The sequence below is a fragment of the Labrus mixtus genome, chromosome 2, assembly GCF_963584025.1.
Source record: "Labrus mixtus chromosome 2, fLabMix1.1, whole genome shotgun sequence".
NCBI classification, from domain to species: domain Eukaryota; kingdom Metazoa; phylum Chordata; class Actinopteri; order Labriformes; family Labridae; genus Labrus; species Labrus mixtus.
This window is the reverse complement of record NC_083613.1, coordinates 16,629,154-16,648,941: the sequence shown is the minus strand read 5'-3', so window position 1 is coordinate 16,648,941 and position 19,788 is coordinate 16,629,154. Positions and strand designations below refer to the sequence as shown.

The following is a 19,788-nucleotide window of genomic DNA, read 5'->3' as shown; positions in this document are numbered from 1 at the left end:
GTTAAATCTGGGCCACACCCAAGCAAAACAAAAGCTCCTGCCAGCAGTCGATCTGCAGTTTCATTTGGTATGATAGCTTTAATGTGGAAGACGTTCCTTTTTATTTTGTATAGATCTTTATTAGATCTATAAAGCTGGCACAACAATTATTTTTCGGGCATTGTCTTTTTGTGGATTATCATTCATCGCATATTGCTTCTAATCAAGTCTGCTATGTCACACTCCTCAAAAGGCGCATTTGAATTTATAGACGCAGAAGTGTTTTTCAATGTATAATATATATATTTATAGGATTACATGTTTGTTTGAAAAAAGTGCATGATTCGTGTTGTTTTTGTTGTGCATTTATAGCTATGGTGAGTTTTGGAAGACAGAAAAGGCATGGCATGTTACCTTGTAGAGAAATTCCCGATAGGGCTTGAAGGCAGCATGACGTCACTCAATGGGCGTGTCTTCGCTTAACTGGCACACAGCTGAGTTTGTTCAGGCTGGTTGTGGAAAACTCTGGAAGTTTCTTCACGCTTTAAAAAGGGAATATTCAGAGGGCAGCAGGTCAGACTCTGACTAGACACGGAGACCCACAGGCTGTAACCAAAACATCTTCAACATTCACTAAACAGGCCGCTTGATGGTGAAGATGGGTAAAGACTACTACGACATTTTGGGAATTAAGAGAGGAGCGTCGGAGGATGACATAAAGAAAGCCTACCGTAAGCAGGCTCTGCGTTATCACCCCGACAAAAACAAATCACCGGGAGCCGAGGAGAAGTTCAAAGAAATCGCTGAAGCCTATGACGTTTTGAGTGACCCAAAGAAAAAGGATATCTACGATCGTTTTGGCGAAGAAGGTAAGGTTTAACTCGTGAATATTTTCAGCGTGTCATCATTTACACGAGTGGGACAGTCTGGCTAAGCGTCGTTAGGTGTTCACTGTGATTTGAGTGAGAAAAGGTGCCACGGTATCTAACTTTATCACGAATGGCACTAAACAGTCTTTAATGTTTCCCTGCGTGTCATGGCGCTCCCTGCTCCCCTCCTCTCTGCCCTTCAGCTGCGGCTTGTCTCTGAGCCAGGGGAGGAGGATTTGCTGACAGACAGTAGGCTACATGCTTCTACTTGAAAACAGTGGGTGACTCTTATATAAAGGAGAACAAATCTGAGTGGAGGGGGGAGGGGGGGGGTACATCGAGTTTGGATGTCTGAATGGTGTTGTCACTGAAGTCTGTGTTCTCTTGATGCGTGGAAACATGACAGGTGGGGAGGTGTTACTGAACTGTAAGTCCAGTGAAATACTTTACCCTTATTCGTCTTACCTGTTTAGTAACCATGGTAACTGAAGGAAAAATAATAGGCATGATGAGTGACAGACATGGTGACCTGAGGTGCGTGTTACCATGGCAATAACATAATTTAGATAAACATTACAGGGCTTAGCAGCGTCAATACAATTTTGTGTTCCCACTTAAAGTATATTAAATTAAAACTTTACTTAAACAATTACAATAATTATTTTAAAAATAATTAATAATTATTTAGATTATTTTAAAAATAATTAATTATTATTTTAATGACAACGCAAAAAACCGTGAAGTGGTGTTTACACAGTGGACACACAATTGTTTTTTTAAATTCCCTTGTTTTTTATTTTCACTCATTGATTCTGCAGCTGCTCTTACCAAGGACATACTGTGCATTAGTTATGCATAAAGATGGGACATACTAAGTTATTCTGTCATTACATTCAACATTTACCCTCTTGCTCATGTGTTTCAGTGGTAAATTGATGGAAATATTGGTGTTATGGAGAAATGTTTTTTTTAGTTTGCCAGAGACATTTGCAAATATTTATTTGTTGTGTGTCTGTGGCATATGCAAAGGATTGTGGGTCTAAATTCTGGATGTGGTATGCACATCGAAGTATTTTGGGTCTAATGCATTTAAAAAATATGTTTTGAAACTTTTTTTTTTAAGTTCATGTTTTGAAACTTAAGAAATATTTTTCTCCCTGAATGGTATATGCATGTATAGTATATGTGTATTAAATGATATCTTACATATGCATTCATACTGGTTGTTACCTTCATGAATCAGTTTGACATAAAAGTAAATGATTTGTAATATCTCAGCAGACCGCTCAACCACCACAACAGGTGCTGCAGTAAAATTTTGTAGGTTTGTGCCACATTTTTCATGGTGGTGTGTGAACACAGTGAAGGTAAAGAGGAGTGAAAAACATCTCTTCGGATACTCTTCTAATGTTGTACCTGTTGTTTTGTTTTGGGTTGAGTTATTTGCGTGTGCACATCTTCTTTTTCGTTATTCTGTCAGCTATCTCTATGCATGCTAACAGATCCTAATCTGTGCTGTCATCAAATGGGACATGAATAATGTTTTAAAGTCATCTTTACTTCTCAGCCGCCCGGTACCTTCTAATCTATACTGTGATTCTGGCTCACGGCTTTACTTCACAGCATGTTTGCAGAGTTAGAACGTATAAAAACACGAACGAGCAACTCTATTAAAAATAAAAAACTATTTAGACCACAAGTCTGTGAGATACTGTAGTTTACAACAAAGACTAATAAAGGAACAATTCAAGTTGATTTACTGTCAACAATCAACTCCTAAATAGCAAAAATAAAGTAAATATTTAGTTTGATGAATAACATATTAAAACACACATTGGTGTGACAATGTCAAGGGTCAGACTCAGTGTTTGCAGTAACCGGTCAAAACCGGTTTTCACACATTTACTATCAGTCCTCATCTTATCTCTTGGACCTGAAAGCTTGAACCTTCACACACAAAGTATAGGGCTTATGTGTGGAGGTTAAGAAACCATGACAAGAAAACGACCATACATTTGTGAATATATCATAAACGTTTCCTACTTTATACCATACATACTTTGAAACCTTTACTTTTAAGAACATGTTTTTAAGTACATTTAAATTGTAGTATTATGTCATGTCAGTTATTGTGGCGGCGTGTCACTCACTTAGACCGTAACACCGGAAAGGTTGCAGCCATGAGCAAGGAATACAAATGAATTGAAGTTATTTGTTATTTTAGAAAGAGACGTTTTCCTTCTAATCAGAGCCGCGCAGTGATGGTCTTGATCTAAAATCTAGAGTCCGGTCAGTCTGAGACTGAGACAAGAATGAGTAATGCTTTCGATTCTGAGACGAGACCAAGACCTTCAAAAAAGTGGTCCAGAGACCAATTTCCAGTACTGCAACACTAGCACCAGGTTCAACCTTATTAAACGACACTTTTATCTCTTTCACAGTTTAGCAGAACTTTGAAGAAATAAACCACCAAAAAGTCAGTCTTTTTAAGAGATGAATGTATTAATGGATTGTTTCCCTCACTCAGGTCTAAAAGGCGGAGGCCCACCAGGTGGTTCTGGTGGCCCCGGCACCTTCAGCTACAGCTTCCAGGGCGACCCTCATGCCATCTTTGAAGAGTTCTTTGGGGGACGTAACCCCTTCGGACAGTTCTTTGGGGCCCGCAATGGAGGCATGGAAGAGGACATGGACACTGATGACCCTTTTGCCCACTTTGGGATGGGCAGCGCTGGAATGGGCGGGTTCCCTCGCTCCTTCAGCTCTGGTATGGGAGGAATGGGCATGAACAGTAGCGTTGTAAAGAAGCAACAGGACCCCCCTGTGGTTCACGATCTACGGGTGACCTTGGAGGAAGTTCTGTCGGGTTGCACCAAGAAAATGAAGATCTCACGTAAAAGGCTGAACCCTGACAGGCGCACCGTGAGGACAGAGGATAAAATCCTGGAGGTCCAGATTAAGAAAGGGTGGAAAGAGGGCACGAAAATCACGTTCCCCAAAGAGGGGGACGAGAGGCCCACAAACATTCCAGCAGATGTGGTCTTCGTGTTGAAAGACAAGCCACATCCAATATTCAAACGTGACGGCTCTGACATCGTTTACACAGCAAAGATCTCCCTTAGAGACGTAAGTTAAGAAAGCATTTCCTTTGACATTTGAGGCCCTTATTGATTAGTAAACACTGTAAAACAGGTGGAAGATGAATCAAAGAATGATCAGATGAAAATCTTAAGTGCGATGAAATTAACACTTGAATTCCAGATACTAATCCATATTTCCTCTCTTCTCCCATCAGGCCTTGTGTGGCTGCTCAATCAACGCACCCACGCTGGAGGGCAGAACTGTAACTGTGACCGCAACAGATATCGTGCATCCGGGGATGAAGCGACACATCAGTGGGGAGGGGCTGCCTCATCCCAAACGCCCCGATCGACGAGGGGACCTGATAGTGGAATACGAGGTGAAGTTTCCTGACAGGCTCAGTCAGAGCGCCCGCGACACCATCGCTCAAGTCCTCCCAAGATCTTAAATGAGACCAACAGGACTCCAAGACTTTCAAATTATCACCAGTGCTGCCCACTGTCCTTGTTTCAAAGCATCACATGGATATTCATGTACATTTTCTAATCACACATCGGACAATACTGAGACTCATGGGACAGATTTTCCTGCGTGTATGCCCTCAACCATTGTCAAAAAACTTCCTTTGGGAAATGCTACCTATAAATGACCGCAGGATTGTACAGGCTTTATTGTAAATATCCAAAAGCTTTTATTTTGATGAAATAGATGTTTTATTATATATAAAGGAATGCTGTAAGAGCACTACCATGTGGGAGCTGTTTGTTTGTTTAAAGGTTTACAGAGTACAGAAGAAGCACTTCTAAATTGTGCACTGATGGATACAAAGATTTCGGTGTTGAGACACTTCTACTATTCTTCTGATTTGCAGAAAGGTTTTATGTTTGTGTGAGTGACCATAATTGCAATTATACAATTAAACTGGTGCTTAACATAATCCAGTGTTGTGCCTTACTGTTCCTCATTGTGTTTCTCCTGAAGCCACGCCCAACACTGGAGTCAGTAAGGCTTGGAGAACTCGGACTGAAGCAATTTAGAGAATGACTTTGTTTCAATCATAGGAAAATGTTTCAAAATGTATACAAAAATTAGCTTTTGGCGAAAGGTCAACTCTCCTTTACGGGTGAGTTTCTGCTATTTCTTTACATTTACTTTCCCCATCTTTATACAGTAATGTACTGTGTTATCAAATCCCTCTAAACCTTAATAAACTGTTGAATGTTTCCATTTGTTCTCTCTGTGGTGAACTATAGATTGGCTGGAGTGCTGCAGAAATGCTCAACATTTTGGTAATTAACGTCTTTTTCTCTTTTTTCTTTTTAAAAGTTAGATGAGGAGATAAATATCTAGAGCCGCAGTTGTTCAGCTCAGAGGTTCACAAACTCTGCCAAGCCAAGGATCCACATACAGCATTAAAGCCTCTGGACAGGGACCTTCCTCGTAGCAACAGTCTTTCATAATTTTATTCTAAACAATAATCAACCATAATAGTAAAAGGAAACATAATTCCCCCCTCTTCCTTCTGAGTTTTTGCTGTGTTTGGACAATACCCCCAATTTTTGCATGTCCACTCAGACACAATATCCAACCAATGAACAGTCTCCTTCTAAAATCTTCATATACTGTGCGCTAAAGTAGTGCTAGAACAAAGCGGCTTATACAGCAAAGTAATGGGCTGAAAAATGTCTAAGGCACACTGACACAAATGGCCCAGTCTGCATAGCCATACAGCCTAAAGCTTCCATGACGGCAGTTCGACCGGTGGTTACTCAACAATGGGGTCGAGCTAACCGATAAAGCAATGTGATCTGATAGTAAACTTTAGCTTGGAGTGTTTAATTGGTTAATCTTGATTAAGGACACAGCCCTGAGGATGTCCTCTGATACCCGTGACACAGTCAGCAGACCGCTCACTTGAGTTTTGTGCCTTCCAGCTTCATGAGCTATAGATGCACCCAAAGACTGTTCACAAGAGCTCGAACAATGTGCATAAACACTGAAGAGTTTGTAGCCTTCACTGTCACAGGAGTCGATACAGGATACAGTATACTGTACGTTCTTTGTTCAAAGAAATGTAGCTAAAGAGTCAAAACAGATTCATTCCCATTTATTGATCAGATGAGCTGAAGAAAGCTTCTGCAACCTTTTACTTACATCACACTCCAGATATTAAAGGCACGGTCTTTAGAGGACTAAATGATACGTGTAACGTGGTGAAGACCAACATTTGTCTGGTGTTATAGGACACAATTCTTCTATTCGGTTTGTTTTAGATGAAAAATGAAGATTCTTTATGTCATCATGTTTTACTGCTTCTCAGGTAAGTGTTGAACAACTATTTGAATGAGGTTTTTTTTAATTGAATTGAATTTGACAATGTGAAAGGTGAACTTGAGGTGGTCTTTGGGGGTCCTTGGCATAGCAAAGTGATGAATCAATATCACATGTATCAGCAGCTTCTCTCAGCTTTGTGGAGCTTTACGTGAAGAATCTCGTTAATGTAATTTTCAGTCACAGCAGACAGATGTTTAGTAAAATATCTCTGAAAACCCACTGAACACTACTTCCTCAGGACAAACGGATACAGTGAGACGTTTTCTGCTGAACCTGATAGAGTTTTACCCATTTGTAATAGACAGCTGCTGCCCTCAGGAGTTGATAGAGAAAACCAGAATGAAAACAGAGTTTATACTGGACTTGTTTTCTTCAGTTGGCCAGAACTAGATTCAAACTAATGCTGCTTCATTAACTGCTGGATGTGTTAAAAGTTATCTTTAAGCTTACAACCTCCATCCATCCATCCATTCCATTTTTGGCCCCCAAATGTCCATCTCCCGCAGCAATTTTGTTCCAGCTCCTTATTATTTCAGGTATTTCTTGCCCAAATTGGATACATAATCCCTCAATGGGATCTCACCCTTGTTGGAGGTGCCAGGAATAGTTCCAAAGAGACCATCCTTCTCAGATGCCTGAACCACCTCAACTAGCTCCTCCGGATGCAGCAGAAGCAGGGGCTCCACTCCAAGCTCCCCTCAGCTGGCTGAGCCCAGCCAACAAAAGATCATGCTATAGTTGGGGGTTGGAACATAGGTTGACTGGTAAAACAACACGTCAATCTTGCCTTTTGGGTCACCTCTTTACCAAGATTATCTGGAACACTGTCCGCATTACAACTGATGCTGCAAATCAGATGGTTTCTTGATTCATTTTACCCTCACCTTGAACAAGACCCCAAGGTATTCTATTTCCTTCCCGTGGGGCAGTTACTCAATTCCCAACTGAAGGGAACATTCGCCTCAGTCCTCAGACCTTGAGGTGTTGACTATCATTCCAATCAACTCACCTTTGGCTTCAAACCACCCCAGTGCCAACTACTGTAGGCTTTAGGTCACAGTTTGATAGCTAACAGAACCACATTATATACCAAAAGCAGAGGTGCAATTCTGAGATCCCCAAAACCAAACACTCTCCTCCCACTGGCTGCAATTCTCTCCATGGAAATCACAAAAAGAAGGAGGGACAATGCTAATAGTGATCCAATACTTGTGGAGGCCAACAACCTTTGGGATGTTTTACTTTGCGCTGAGGATGTTGACAAAGCTTTCACTTCTGGTCGTATAAGGACAGATGAGTTGTAGCAATGGGCAATGGGCAATGGACGTATACCCCATAGGACCCCTTGTGAGACATAATCATAGAGCTTCTATTAGTTCTCAAAACACATGTTGACTGGTTGAGCAAACTCCCATGACCCCCTTCAGAAACCCTGTAAGGCTAAAGAGCTGGTGCACTGAGGAGGGCCAGGGCAAAAACTGCATTGTTATTTTGGTACGATAATCTTTCCCAGCCCTGCGGAATCAATTTTCCCAAGGAGGCTGATAATGTTTGATAACCTGATAATAGGAGTACAACCTTCATTCGGCCCTGGACCAAGACCAATGGTCAATTATCTGATGAAACGACAATTAAGTCATTAATTGGTCTTTTACTTTCATGAAGGTTAGTTATTGTGCCAGGTACATTTAGGAATCACTCAATGTTTAAACATAAGTGTTTCAATCTGTCACAACATGGCCCCAAGCACATCAAGAGTTCGTTGGCAGGATCCTTTCAAGGTCTCGTACTATGAACTACTGTTGGGCACATAAGCACATACAGTTGGAGACTGTTTCTTGAAGACTAGCAGTCATAAATTGGCCCAAATAATTAGTTATTACAATAATCAAAGTCTTAAAAAGGAAAGACACAACTACATATTATAAACGCGACACAATCACTACTGTGAGCATCATTTCACACAAGTCGTATGTAATTACTGTAACTTACAGACGCAAATATTAAATCATAATATAAATCTGGTGTTGGACTGTGAAATGAACCCAGACTTCCGGAACGGTTTAGAAGCTAGATGACGGGCTTTGTTTTGTGTGAATTCTGACATTATTACATGCTCTGTATACACTATACATTAAGACCGTAAATTGTTACATGAACACACATAGAAATACACAACAAACACTATTTTCTGCCAGTCATCCTCATTCATTTCCTCTCAAAGCTTCCACTGTTTCTCCTGGATCTTCTCCCTCAATCACCACGCTGTTGACGGAATCAGAAAGTCTTCCCCAAGGCAGATTTCCATCCAGCACTGAACCTTCACCAGCAGCATCCATCGTCTCCTTTACAGAGGCAAAGACTGACCAACCAGAAGCAACCAAACTCAAAGGTACACCACAGTTAAGATGCTGCTCACCTGAAGCATTCCCCAACACATAAAAAACTGTTTTAAATGTTGCAACTATAAGCTTGATAATAAGACACGCGAGGGGCATTACTTACCTCTACAATGCTAGAGGTAAGCTATTCACTATTCACTAATTATTATTTGGAAATCAGAGAAATGTGAAAGTTAGAGGATTAAAGTCAAACTGTGAAGGATGTTGTTGTAACTGACATGTTGTAGCTAAAGCATATATGTCTGGCTCTGTTGTCTGTAGATACCACAGTGGTCATCATTGTTTCTGTGAGCCTGGGTTTTCTAGTATGTGCCGTTATCCCCGTTATATTCTATGGAAACTGCCGGACAAACAGAGGTATTGAGACACACACACAGAGACACACAGTGCTTTACTTTTGCTCCACAGTTTGATCCTTACTTCAGATTCATACATTCATTTTAATCCTGTTGCTTGTTTCAGGAGAGAAGAAAAGAGCCGAAGCAAGTAAGAGTGAGGTGAGCGACCATGATTGTCAGCTTGAATTTTGATTGAAGTGTCCATCTCTTATTTTTACTTTATCAATTGAAGAATACTTCTTATTAAACAGGTCTTTATTGTTCTCTCTGTTTATTTACAGGCTGATCATTTTGAGGAAAATGCAGGTGTTACCTCGACTCATGCTGTAGTGAGGCTGCAGTCTTTAGATCCAGACTCCGGCGCTCAGGATGCTCCTCATTGCGCTTCCATCTACAAGGCACTTGATCCTAAAAGTCTGGATTAAGAAGGGTTTCATCTTTATCCAATATGAGGGTTAACCTCACCTTTTTCTCTGTGGTTTGAATGAAAAAATAAATGAAATAGGCTGAATGTATTTCTACTCAAGCACACAGTCTTCAATGGATATCTCATTTTGTGCATTGACAGGGTTAATACTTTGTTGTATTACATCTTCCACATAAAATTTATCGCTGTATTATTTAAAATTTATGCAGCATGAAGCCGTCACAGTGATGGAAAAGAACGACAATGCTGCATCTTCGAATGTCTCATTTCACTTTAACAAACTCTCGAGTTCAAAATCATATCGACCTTCTGACATCAAACATTTACCTTTGTTACCGTTCCTTAGAGATGTTTAATTTGGTTTTTGATACGTAACGAGTTTCTTTTTCCGTGGTTAAGTTAATGTCATCACATTCCATCTACCTGAAGGTCCATACATTATTTCACAATAATAGCAGGGTTGAATTCAAACAGGAAGTAAAGTACTCTCCGTTTAAGACAGTACAAAAATTCAAAATAAAAGCCTCACACATTTTTTTAACGAAAATAATTACATTTCAAACATGCGATTTAAAATGTCATTCATTATAATTAACTATTGAAATATTGCAATTAATCATGATTAAAAATGTTAATTGTTTGACAGCCCTAATATTTAATGATACTTTTATATTTAAAGTAAAATGACAATATGGAATAAAGAGTGGGAATTGGTATATTTATGAAATAGGAATGATATATTTACATTGTTTTGATGAACATTTTGATGTGCCAACATAAATGAGAAATACACATGTTTATTAACAATACATTTCACATAATTCTTAGGCTTTGATATCACATATTCTCATGAATGAAACATGATATGAATCATAATACCTCACAATAAACAGAAACCATTTATGGACTTTCCAACATCAGATCGTGCTTCTACTACTGTTAGAGATGGAGACACTTATAGTTACAGTATTCAACCTGCAGAGGGCGATACACACACGTGTTACCATCACCATGGTTAGAAACTTTGCACTATATTGTATCAAAGTCACCTTAACAAAGAGTTTTTGGTCCTGAAAGCTTTCATAATGTTGCTAAGAAGATTTATTTCTTATCTTTCAAAGACTGCATGTCGTGTATGTTCAAACTGGACCCATGCTGATGCAGGTGAAATCAAATATTGAAATGAGAGAATTCATTGGTAATATGAAAATATCTAATCTTCATCAGATCTAACATCGTATGAATACAAAGATGTAAATGAGCTTTCTAGCTAACTCTGGCCCAACAGTTGTGTTGTGCATGGCTCATAAAGATCGGTTTGACATGAAATGAAACCATGACCGTAACACACACTGTCCACACGACTATTTTAAGACTCACTCTTTTTTCTTCTCTGCATCATTTACTTTCCACTGAGCGTGTGCTGAGGTCTATGAGAATTAAGAAACATGACAGAAAAACACAGTCAGTGTCACTTCTACACACTGAGGTTTATACACATCTGCCCACATCTGCCCACCTGTGAAAACACAATGGGTGACAGCTTTACTCACATCTTATGACTTTGGGATCAACTGCGATGTGTTGCTACTTTTTTCTCCTTCACGTCTGCCACCTGTTCCTTCATGACTCATTTTATGTCTTTAACACTAAATGTGAAACAAAAGGCTCCATCTCTTTGTGTGTTTTTTATCCTCAAACATTTTAAACATCCATTGATGTCTTCCGGCCCTGAAATATATAGCATTGCCCTTGCGTTAAACTTTTAGTGTACATTTTTAAAAAATTTATGAAGAATAGTGCTTAGTTCTACAGCTAGCATGAGCTGTTTCACACATGCACAAATGTCCTAAAAATGTCCCAGATTTTGGGGAGTTGCATGTGAGACTGCAAATGGCAGAAGTCAGGTGCAAAGAAGTTTCAACACAGCTGGAAATATGTACTTTGAAAATGTTTAACTTTATGTTGCATTGATATGAAGGCAAAAAGAATCCAGTCTTTATAGGGTCAATTTGTCTGACGTCTCTTGTCCATTGGAGACTCTCCCACCCCGTCTGACAGGGAAAACTTTACACTGTGAAAATGTGTAGAACTCATCAGGAGTACATGTGTGAAAACTGCTCTACTGGGACTTTCATATACAGACTGCAAATAGGGAACAGGGACTAGCTGTGTCCAACAGTAGAAAAAATATGTCTCCTCCCCTCTCAAGTTCCCTTATGATAAGGGAACTTGAGAGGGGAGAAGTGCTGCCAATGCCTAATACATGGATAAGGCCTCATCCATGTATTAGGTATACATTATATATTAGGCATTTTCAATATGAAACCAATGCAGTTCCTCAGTGTCCATCATTTTTGTTTCACTCTCTGTTGAAAGAAGTTCAACTTTTACCGCACTTACCACCAACAAACCAAAATCAAGACGGGGCAGGACTAATGCTTCTGATTTCAGATTTTTCAACAACAATGGCAGAGGATAAACTAGACTAGTCATTTCCAGTCCTACACCTGTTTTTTTCATCTTTTCTTTGAATAAGAGAAAATATGAAGCACACAGACTTATTAAGAACAGACCTATGACGGTCACCACCAAGGGAAGCAAGAGTTAACTTTCTTAACCCTCTAACAATAGGCACCGGTGAGAAATGGCTTTAGTTTGGGCGTCATCAACATTTATGAGTCTATATTATTGTATGTAGGCCTAATGGAACTCATATTCTTTTTTTGGTTGACATTCACTTGTACTCATGATAATACAAGAACTTGAAAGGACTGAAAGTTAGTGGGAGTGCAAGACACAGTTCCTCTCACTTCGCCTTTCAGTAGAGGAACAAACACCTCTCCCCCCCCCCCCCCCCCCCCCAGATAAGGGCTTTAGTTTTTCCGATACCCCAACTCGAGAAAGAGCAAGCAAAATGTGTTTAGTCAAATCTTTTATATGGTTTATGCAACCCATGGTTATATGAAAGTACATTTTTTATTTTGGGGGGGGGGATCTCACCAAAAAAACAAAAATGGAGAAAATAAAGTCTTCTTTATGGGGGACAGCTGCCTTATCACGTGTATATCTTTAAATATCAAGACAATTAAGTGAAGTTTTCATCAACACCACGTCCGTCTTTGAAATGTACCCACATGAAGTGCAGGCGGAAAATTGAAAAAGTAAACAAAAATTCTAAATGTCTGACATTTTCAAAGTAAGGACACAGGTCTTATGATAAAACTAGGTCATTTGACTAATCACTTCAATCTTTGGTGCCAGCAGCCTCTAACAGCAGAGTAGTACAGCCCTCGTATAATGGATCCCTATTGGTGTACATGTGTGAAGAGGAGGGCACAAACTGAAGAGCTGACAGAATTGTCTGTCAACAAGTTTCTCGTCTCATGGGTTAAAGTCTGCCATCATCCGCTCTCACACTGTCATAACCACAGGAAGAAGGTTGATAGTGAAGAGAGCTCAAGATGTTTTTTCATTTGTGGGAGGGTGTGCAGCAGTAGTGCATGATGAACCATTTCAACCCTGTCACAGATATAGTAGACTCTGAGTACACAGAGCATTAAGGGTTTACAACTCCAGAGCTGGGCCTTTTCCAATCAGCATGAAGACTATTTTTGTGTTCTACTGTCTTTTACATGGTAAGTGCAGGAAAGAGTAACATCCATCTATGTATTTAAAGATCTTAAATACACTCTAACTCTTGTTGTGTGTGTATTTTCGCAGCGACGTGGAAAGTGGGAGCAGACATTACTGCAGAGGGATTTGAAAGGGGAGAGGTCTCGTTCAAGTGTTCACACAGCAATGCACAGTCAAATAATAAATACCTCTGCAAGAACCCCTGCAAAGGCAGAGATGATATCCTGGCTATTGTAATGTCTGGTGGGAGAGGGGGGTCAGAGAGGATAACACTGGAGGACTCTGGGAATGGGGTCTTGACTGTGACCTTTAGGTGGCTCCAGCTGACAGACTCTGGGACATACTGGTGTGCAGTGGAAAGATTTGGTGTTAATACATATATTGCAGTATACCTAACTGTAAAAAGAGGTAAGTGGGAGCCAGTGTACAGTAGTACCTTCATCCAACAGTAAGGGGTTCTCAACATAAATATTGTGTATGTTAATAAAGTGCAATGCTTTAACAATTATTTTGTAGGCCTACACAAAAACAAAGGTGCATACAAACGCTTTACATTAGCTTTTTTCAAACAACCACTTCTAAAAATGTCTACATTTTCAACTAGGAGCACGATGAGTGCAGCAACAAAAACAGCTGAGATTATTTTGCCCTTACGCTGAATGCTGATCAGTATAGAAAATAAGTGCTGCCCTTCAGCTGACATCAGTCCTGCAATTTCCATAATTTTTGCTCAAACCTTAACTCTTGATAGATTTACTTTACTTTTTTGTGTGCTTTTACATATCTAAAGGTTTTACTTTAAATACTTTATTTCTGCTTCTCTTCTCCATTCAGCTGTCGTCAGTGAGACAACAACCGTCAAACCTGAACCTTTCAACACATATCACACTACTTCCAATTCAACACAACAAACATCTGGAATAGACACGAACATTTCAACAGGTATGGAAGAAGAAGTCACGATATACTAATCCTTTCAAGTATGAATACAATTAAATATTCATTCAATGTTACAGCCTCTAACTGCACTACTGGAGGAGAACAAAACAGCAGCACAGGTGATTTTAAGAATGTAGAGTTGGTACATTGATATAAGCTGGAAACACCTGTGAATATACATTATATAACAGTTCTTGTTTCTGGTCAGGCACAGTGCTGTTCTGTACAGTCGGGGGTGTCGTTATGATTACCATCTTGGTCCTGGCTGTGTGGTTGAGGAAACTGAGAAAAGGATCGAAACATCAACCACAAGCTTGCTCAAACAGCACAGGCCTCATCGGTGTACGCAACAGAGAGGTATGAGACGGAAAAGCTGAATATGTCAGAAAGTCAGAAACAGCGCTCTGCACAGAGAAACACGAAGCCTTGATAGTGAATCTTGTGATGTTGGCGGCTATCAAGTTTCTTTTCCTGGTTTCAGAGGTCATGTATGGTTTCCTACAGTCAGCTACCGTAGTGCCTATTCCTTTTTATTATTTTGAAAACAAACATTTTTTTGCATTTTTTGCATTGAAATACTTTGAAACAACAATGAGTTGTATTGATGGTACAGAAGATTGCATTAAAGCTCCTATGAGGAGTGTGTGAGACTATCAGTAATAAGACTCAGTCTTATTATGGCCAGTGTGACCGTGTCCACTGGCCATCCGTACCGTGCCCAAGCACGCTTCAACGCTAAAGTCCAGTTCGTTTGGCCAGTGTGACCCCTCCTGCTCAGGCACTGTACACTTCCTTGGCTTCACACTTCGGCACGGTAAACTTCATGCACGAGCACAAGCACGCGGGTAAACAACGCTGACAGCCTTCATTATGGAGAAATCCAGAGTTTCATGGCTGTTTCTGACTAAAATGACACAATATAAGCCACAAAGTAGCTGTCATGTTCTCTGTGTTGTTGTGTTGTTCTCCGATGTGCGGGCGTCCGCGCGGACTCACGCACGTACTCGCGCGCGGACTCGGCCGCGCATCTATTTTATTTTTTTATTTATTTATTGCTGTGTCTGATTAAACGGCTTAAAATAAGCTGTAAAGTCAGTAAAGTAGCTGTCATGCTCTCTGTGTTGTTCTGTGATGTGCAGACGCGGACTCGACTGCGCGTCTCTCTCTTTTTCTCTCTCTCTCGTCCGCCTGTTTGTAAACTGAGCACTCTTCATAATAACATAAAGCGTGCATGTGTTGTATTAAGACGTTATGTACAAGAGGTAATCGTGCTTAGGCACGGATAGTCCTGTGTAGTGTGACTGCGGGCCGTGCCGGCCAGCGGGGGAATGGCGCAGCGGGGGGGCAATCGTGCTTGGGTACAGCACGGTACATTTGCTCATCTGAGTATTTCTACATTGTCACATTGATGCCTGAAATAGCTGCTGGGGAGTAGGGTGGATGTGAAAACAACATGCTGCAGATCAGCTTTTTTGAAAAAATATTTTTTGCAGCATTTATGCACTTAGACTGATACATTTGACCTAAAGCTGGATGGTCAAGGACGATGTTACGTTCCCTGAGATGGTTAAGGGATGAGTGGAGTAACAATAAATTAAAACCCAGGGAAAATAAATAAGAACTAAATATAAGCAAAGTTAAAATGGATTCATTAACAAACTAAAGCAAAATGTAAAACACAAAACAAGCTTCTTTCAAAACACACAAAACAAAGGAGAAGCCAATCTATCTTAGACAATAAGTCAACAACTAACAAGACAAATTCTAACAATAAGGCCTCAGTCAAAATCACTCTTCCCACAGAAGGCTCACACTATGTCAGCTTGACATCAGGCCACAAATACACACACAGCCGAAATGACCCACTGGCCATGCTGCCTCCTCTCGCCTGCTCTTTATAGTCTGGCTCCTGATTGGTAATTAGCCACAGGTGTGGCTGGGCACACTCAGGCTGAGGAACAACACCTGGGGAGCACACACAAAAGAGAAAACACAAAACCACACACACACACACACACACACACACACAAAACACTACGGCACGTAACAACGATCATAGACTGTAAATATTAATGAACGAATCCTGAGTGACGTCAGCCATCTGTTACTGCAGGGGGCTCCGGAGGATCATTAGCAGCCGCCGCCATCCTGGAAATCCTGCCTCAGCCCAACTTTCAGTCAACCAAATGACAGGCTGAGAGCTTTAGCTGAGGCGGGTTTTCAGCCTCTTGACAACCTGTTACATTACATACATTACAGAGCAGTTTTTTTTAAAATGACCCGGTACAGTGTGTTCCAGTGATGACAATAACTAATTAGACCTATTTCATTTATTTGTACCAGGCTGTAAACATGTTTATTTATGCTGTACAAATGGCTTTTTTGCCAGTCATGTGTATGTGACTTCCGGTGTTCCTGGAGCCAGCCTCAAGCGGACACTCGATGAACTGCAGGATTTTGCACTTCCTTCATTTTTCAAGACCGGAGGTTGCCGCTTGAGGACAAATCGGCAAATAGATAAGACGTTCCGATTTGACTGCAAGGGGCACCAAAATCAACAAACTGTAAATTCCTCACAAGACCTTTGAATAAAAAGTGCTTAACACATGTAAACAACATTTTCACCACGACTTCAGCAGGAATTTTTGTTGTGGTGAGCTGATGTGTGAACACAGCAGGGACTATTCAGGAAACTTCACAGTGAGAGAGTCGAGGGTGTTCATATTTATATCCTTCAATCGATGCACAATTATAGACTGTATGCACCCGTCCGGTCTCCGTGCACGTAATGAAACTGCATCATCTCTCTAAGAGGAAGATCGTATCATTTCAACAAATACTGTGTTTTTTTTTTTTAATTTTCTAATAAATGCATCTTAAAGAATGTTCTTATATTCATCATAACAGGTTATTATAGGTCAAACTTAGAAAGTGTATTAATTCATGCTTCAGTAATCACTTGATGGTGTGTATATTTATTTGATGAAAAGATTCAGTTTTGAGAAACTGTTGAATTCATCCCAATCTGATGTGCTGATTTCTTTCTCTTTCCCACTTCTCAACAGGAGGACAGCAAACATGCAAAGATTGGAGAGGGGATGCAGTCGACGAAAATACTCTCCAAGAGTCCCTCGTTTACTCACAAACCAAAACAGGATCCACCAGAAGTGGAGCTCATACCAGCCAAGTTTAGTGACCCCTTTCAAATCTATGAAAACATCTGCTGCTCAAAAGGTGCTGCAGATTCCAGACACGCAACTGCAAACCTGCCAGAGGAGCAAGACAGCGGCTCCAGGATCTACATCAACCCTTTGCCACTTCCAATATCTGACAAAGCAGTTGATGGCGCTCTGGGAAAACACAGAAATAAACCCACAACTAGGACAAACAAACCTCCACAGGGATGTACAAGCGAAGCCGCCGCGTGTCATTCCACATCTTTGTGTGATTCCACAGAAACGAGGCCCAGAGCTCTTTGGTTTGGTTTGGATTTATCAGGAACAGTCTGAGTTGATTTTTATTTACAATTAGGAACCACTGAACTGTACCAACCACTCTTCTTCTTTTCAGTTTCTGAAACATTTTATTTAAATACATGTGGCTTGTCTGCAGAGGCACTGAATCTCATATTGTGTACGAAAAGGTTTTAAGGACATGACTGTTAATGTTGTTTTTTTATTAATTCATTTTGTGAACATGTAGAAACCTTGTGACATAGACAACAATGTATCAGTGTAGTATCCAAAGACTAAGAGCAGTAACTCAAGAGACTGAGAGGTTGAGAAAAAGACTTGAAGTTAGCTCATCTTTAACAATCATAGAACCTTAACTGGCTTTTTTGGCTTTGAAGGTTTTTCTTCACTGAAATAACACCAACAATACTTCTACAAATAACAAAGTATGATCTTCTTTTCTGGATTTCTCTCGTACATTTGACTAAATTAGCAACTTGAGTAGATTAACCTCTTAATCAAATGCTTTGAATTAACAGATGTCGCCCTTGAGCACCAGCATGAAACCAAAACAACTTGCGCTGCATTGTTGTGTTAGCATGCTAATGCTAGCGATCTTTATTTCGCTCGTATCTTCACACTGCATGTAAATTTACTCTAGTCCCTCAATTAAACAACTTTATACGCGAGGGGATGAGCCGGCCGGACGTCCCGACTCGGAAAACTCTGAAAGCATCACAGACAGTGGGACTCGGGTGTCACACTCATCGTAGACAGTCATGATTGATGAGTTATTTTCAGAGGATATACTTGATTTCTATTATATTTAAGTGTGAAAAATCGCATATTAAGCCTTTAATATTGTGTCTCCTACAGTGGCCTGAAGGTGCAGAGTCTCAGCAACAGCTGAAACAACATTCATTAAGAAAAACGCCCAGCATATTCAGAAACCCTACAGATTCAAAAGCAAATGAAACAAACATGCTAAAACAGCAGAAACAACTGCATTAACATCAAACCAGTGCAAATACAGAAACGATACAAAGTCAGAAAACAACTGTTAATTCAGCCTCAGTGCTCCAGGCCTGTAGGGGCAAGAGAGGGTACGAAGAAAGAGAGTCCAGACACGGAAGTTATGTTTAGATGGGAAAGTTGCATCATTGAACGACACAGAATAATGTCAATATTACAGCAACAAGGAGATTCAAAACAAGTCCGGCCCTGGATTTGAAAATGGGGATGAGACCGCCGAGCAGGGGTTCTGTTGCTTTTGACTTGTGTCATTTGCAACAGATTGTTGTGGCAGTCGATTCGGCTTTTTTCGCAGGATGTTTGTTTTATTTGCAGCACGTGTCAGCCTATGCTCTGTTTTTGAAGTTTCAATTGCTTTTGATTTGCAGTGTTTCTGAATATGCTGCATGCTACATCGTTCAGCTGTTGCCGAGCATCTGCACCTACGGGCCACCGTAGTTTTCCCAAACACACATGATTATCTTTGGTGTCTGAAAGTGTCAAGAAGCACAGGAACGTTTCAATCTGAATGTATCATCTTCTCTCTTACTGTAACACAAACTGGGCAAATACTTACAAAACAAATATTTTCACCTACAGAAAACTGAACTACATCAGCTCAGGGTCCTTTTTCAAAAATCTTAAAATGGTTAATATGAATGAAATAAAGGTGTACCAAATCTGCTTATCTGTGTTTCAACAAATACTTCATCTTTGACGTACAGTTACAGCTTCTGTCATGTTTCTATCTGATCTTCAGCCGGATGTCTTTAAGACCTCACTCGATCAGTTTACTGTTCGTTACCAAGGACCTCGACTTTGGAATAATTTACCTGACTAGCTGAAATTATTTATTTCAATCAATCTTTATTTGTATAGAATTAGAAGCTTTACAGAAGAGCAGGTTAAAGACCTTACCTTTTGTTCAGGAAAATGTAAAAGGGGAAGATTGGAGATATTTAACGTTATTTAAAAGAAGGTCTCAAAAAGCCTGTCATCAGTCTACACTTATAATTAATGAAACATTGTTTGCTCACAAAGCTTTTTTTTTTTTTTTTCTTGATATTCTCTTAATTGAATTCTTACTGTTATTTTATCAGAATGTTTATTCAATTTGATTTTATTTATTTTCTCTGCTTTTGGCTCCCTTTTTTTCATATGAAAGAAATACTCCTTTGAATTTGATCTTTCTCTGGGGGAGGTCCCTGAAATGAGCCCTCTCGGCTTTAATGCCTCTCCTGCTCGTTTCTTAACTTTCCTTTTTTATATTGTTCTTGTTTACCCCAATGAATATGTTCTATGTGCATTGAAAAAATAAAGAAA

General features: G+C 40.0%; 2 protein-coding genes across 2 annotated transcripts; both read left to right on the top strand.

The window, feature by feature from the left end:
• The first annotated feature begins 436 nt into the window (after positions 1-436).
• Positions 437-5,149, top strand: dnajb1b (DnaJ heat shock protein family (Hsp40) member B1b). Its single transcript, XM_061053482.1, has 3 exons — positions 437-848; positions 3,376-3,971; positions 4,141-5,149. The coding sequence occupies exons 1-3, from the start codon at positions 629-631 to the stop codon at positions 4,372-4,374; spliced, it is 1,050 nt and encodes a 349-aa protein (XP_060909465.1). The 5' UTR covers positions 437-628; the 3' UTR covers positions 4,375-5,149.
• A 7,693-nt stretch (positions 5,150-12,842) lies between these two features.
• Positions 12,843-19,149, top strand: LOC132986820 (CMRF35-like molecule 1). Its single transcript, XM_061053471.1, has 6 exons — positions 12,843-13,065; positions 13,151-13,471; positions 13,898-14,005; positions 14,080-14,121; positions 14,211-14,359; positions 17,068-19,149. The coding sequence occupies exons 1-6, from the start codon at positions 13,029-13,031 to the stop codon at positions 17,509-17,511; spliced, it is 1,101 nt and encodes a 366-aa protein (XP_060909454.1). The 5' UTR covers positions 12,843-13,028; the 3' UTR covers positions 17,512-19,149.
• Positions 19,150-19,788: the final 639 nt, after the last annotated feature.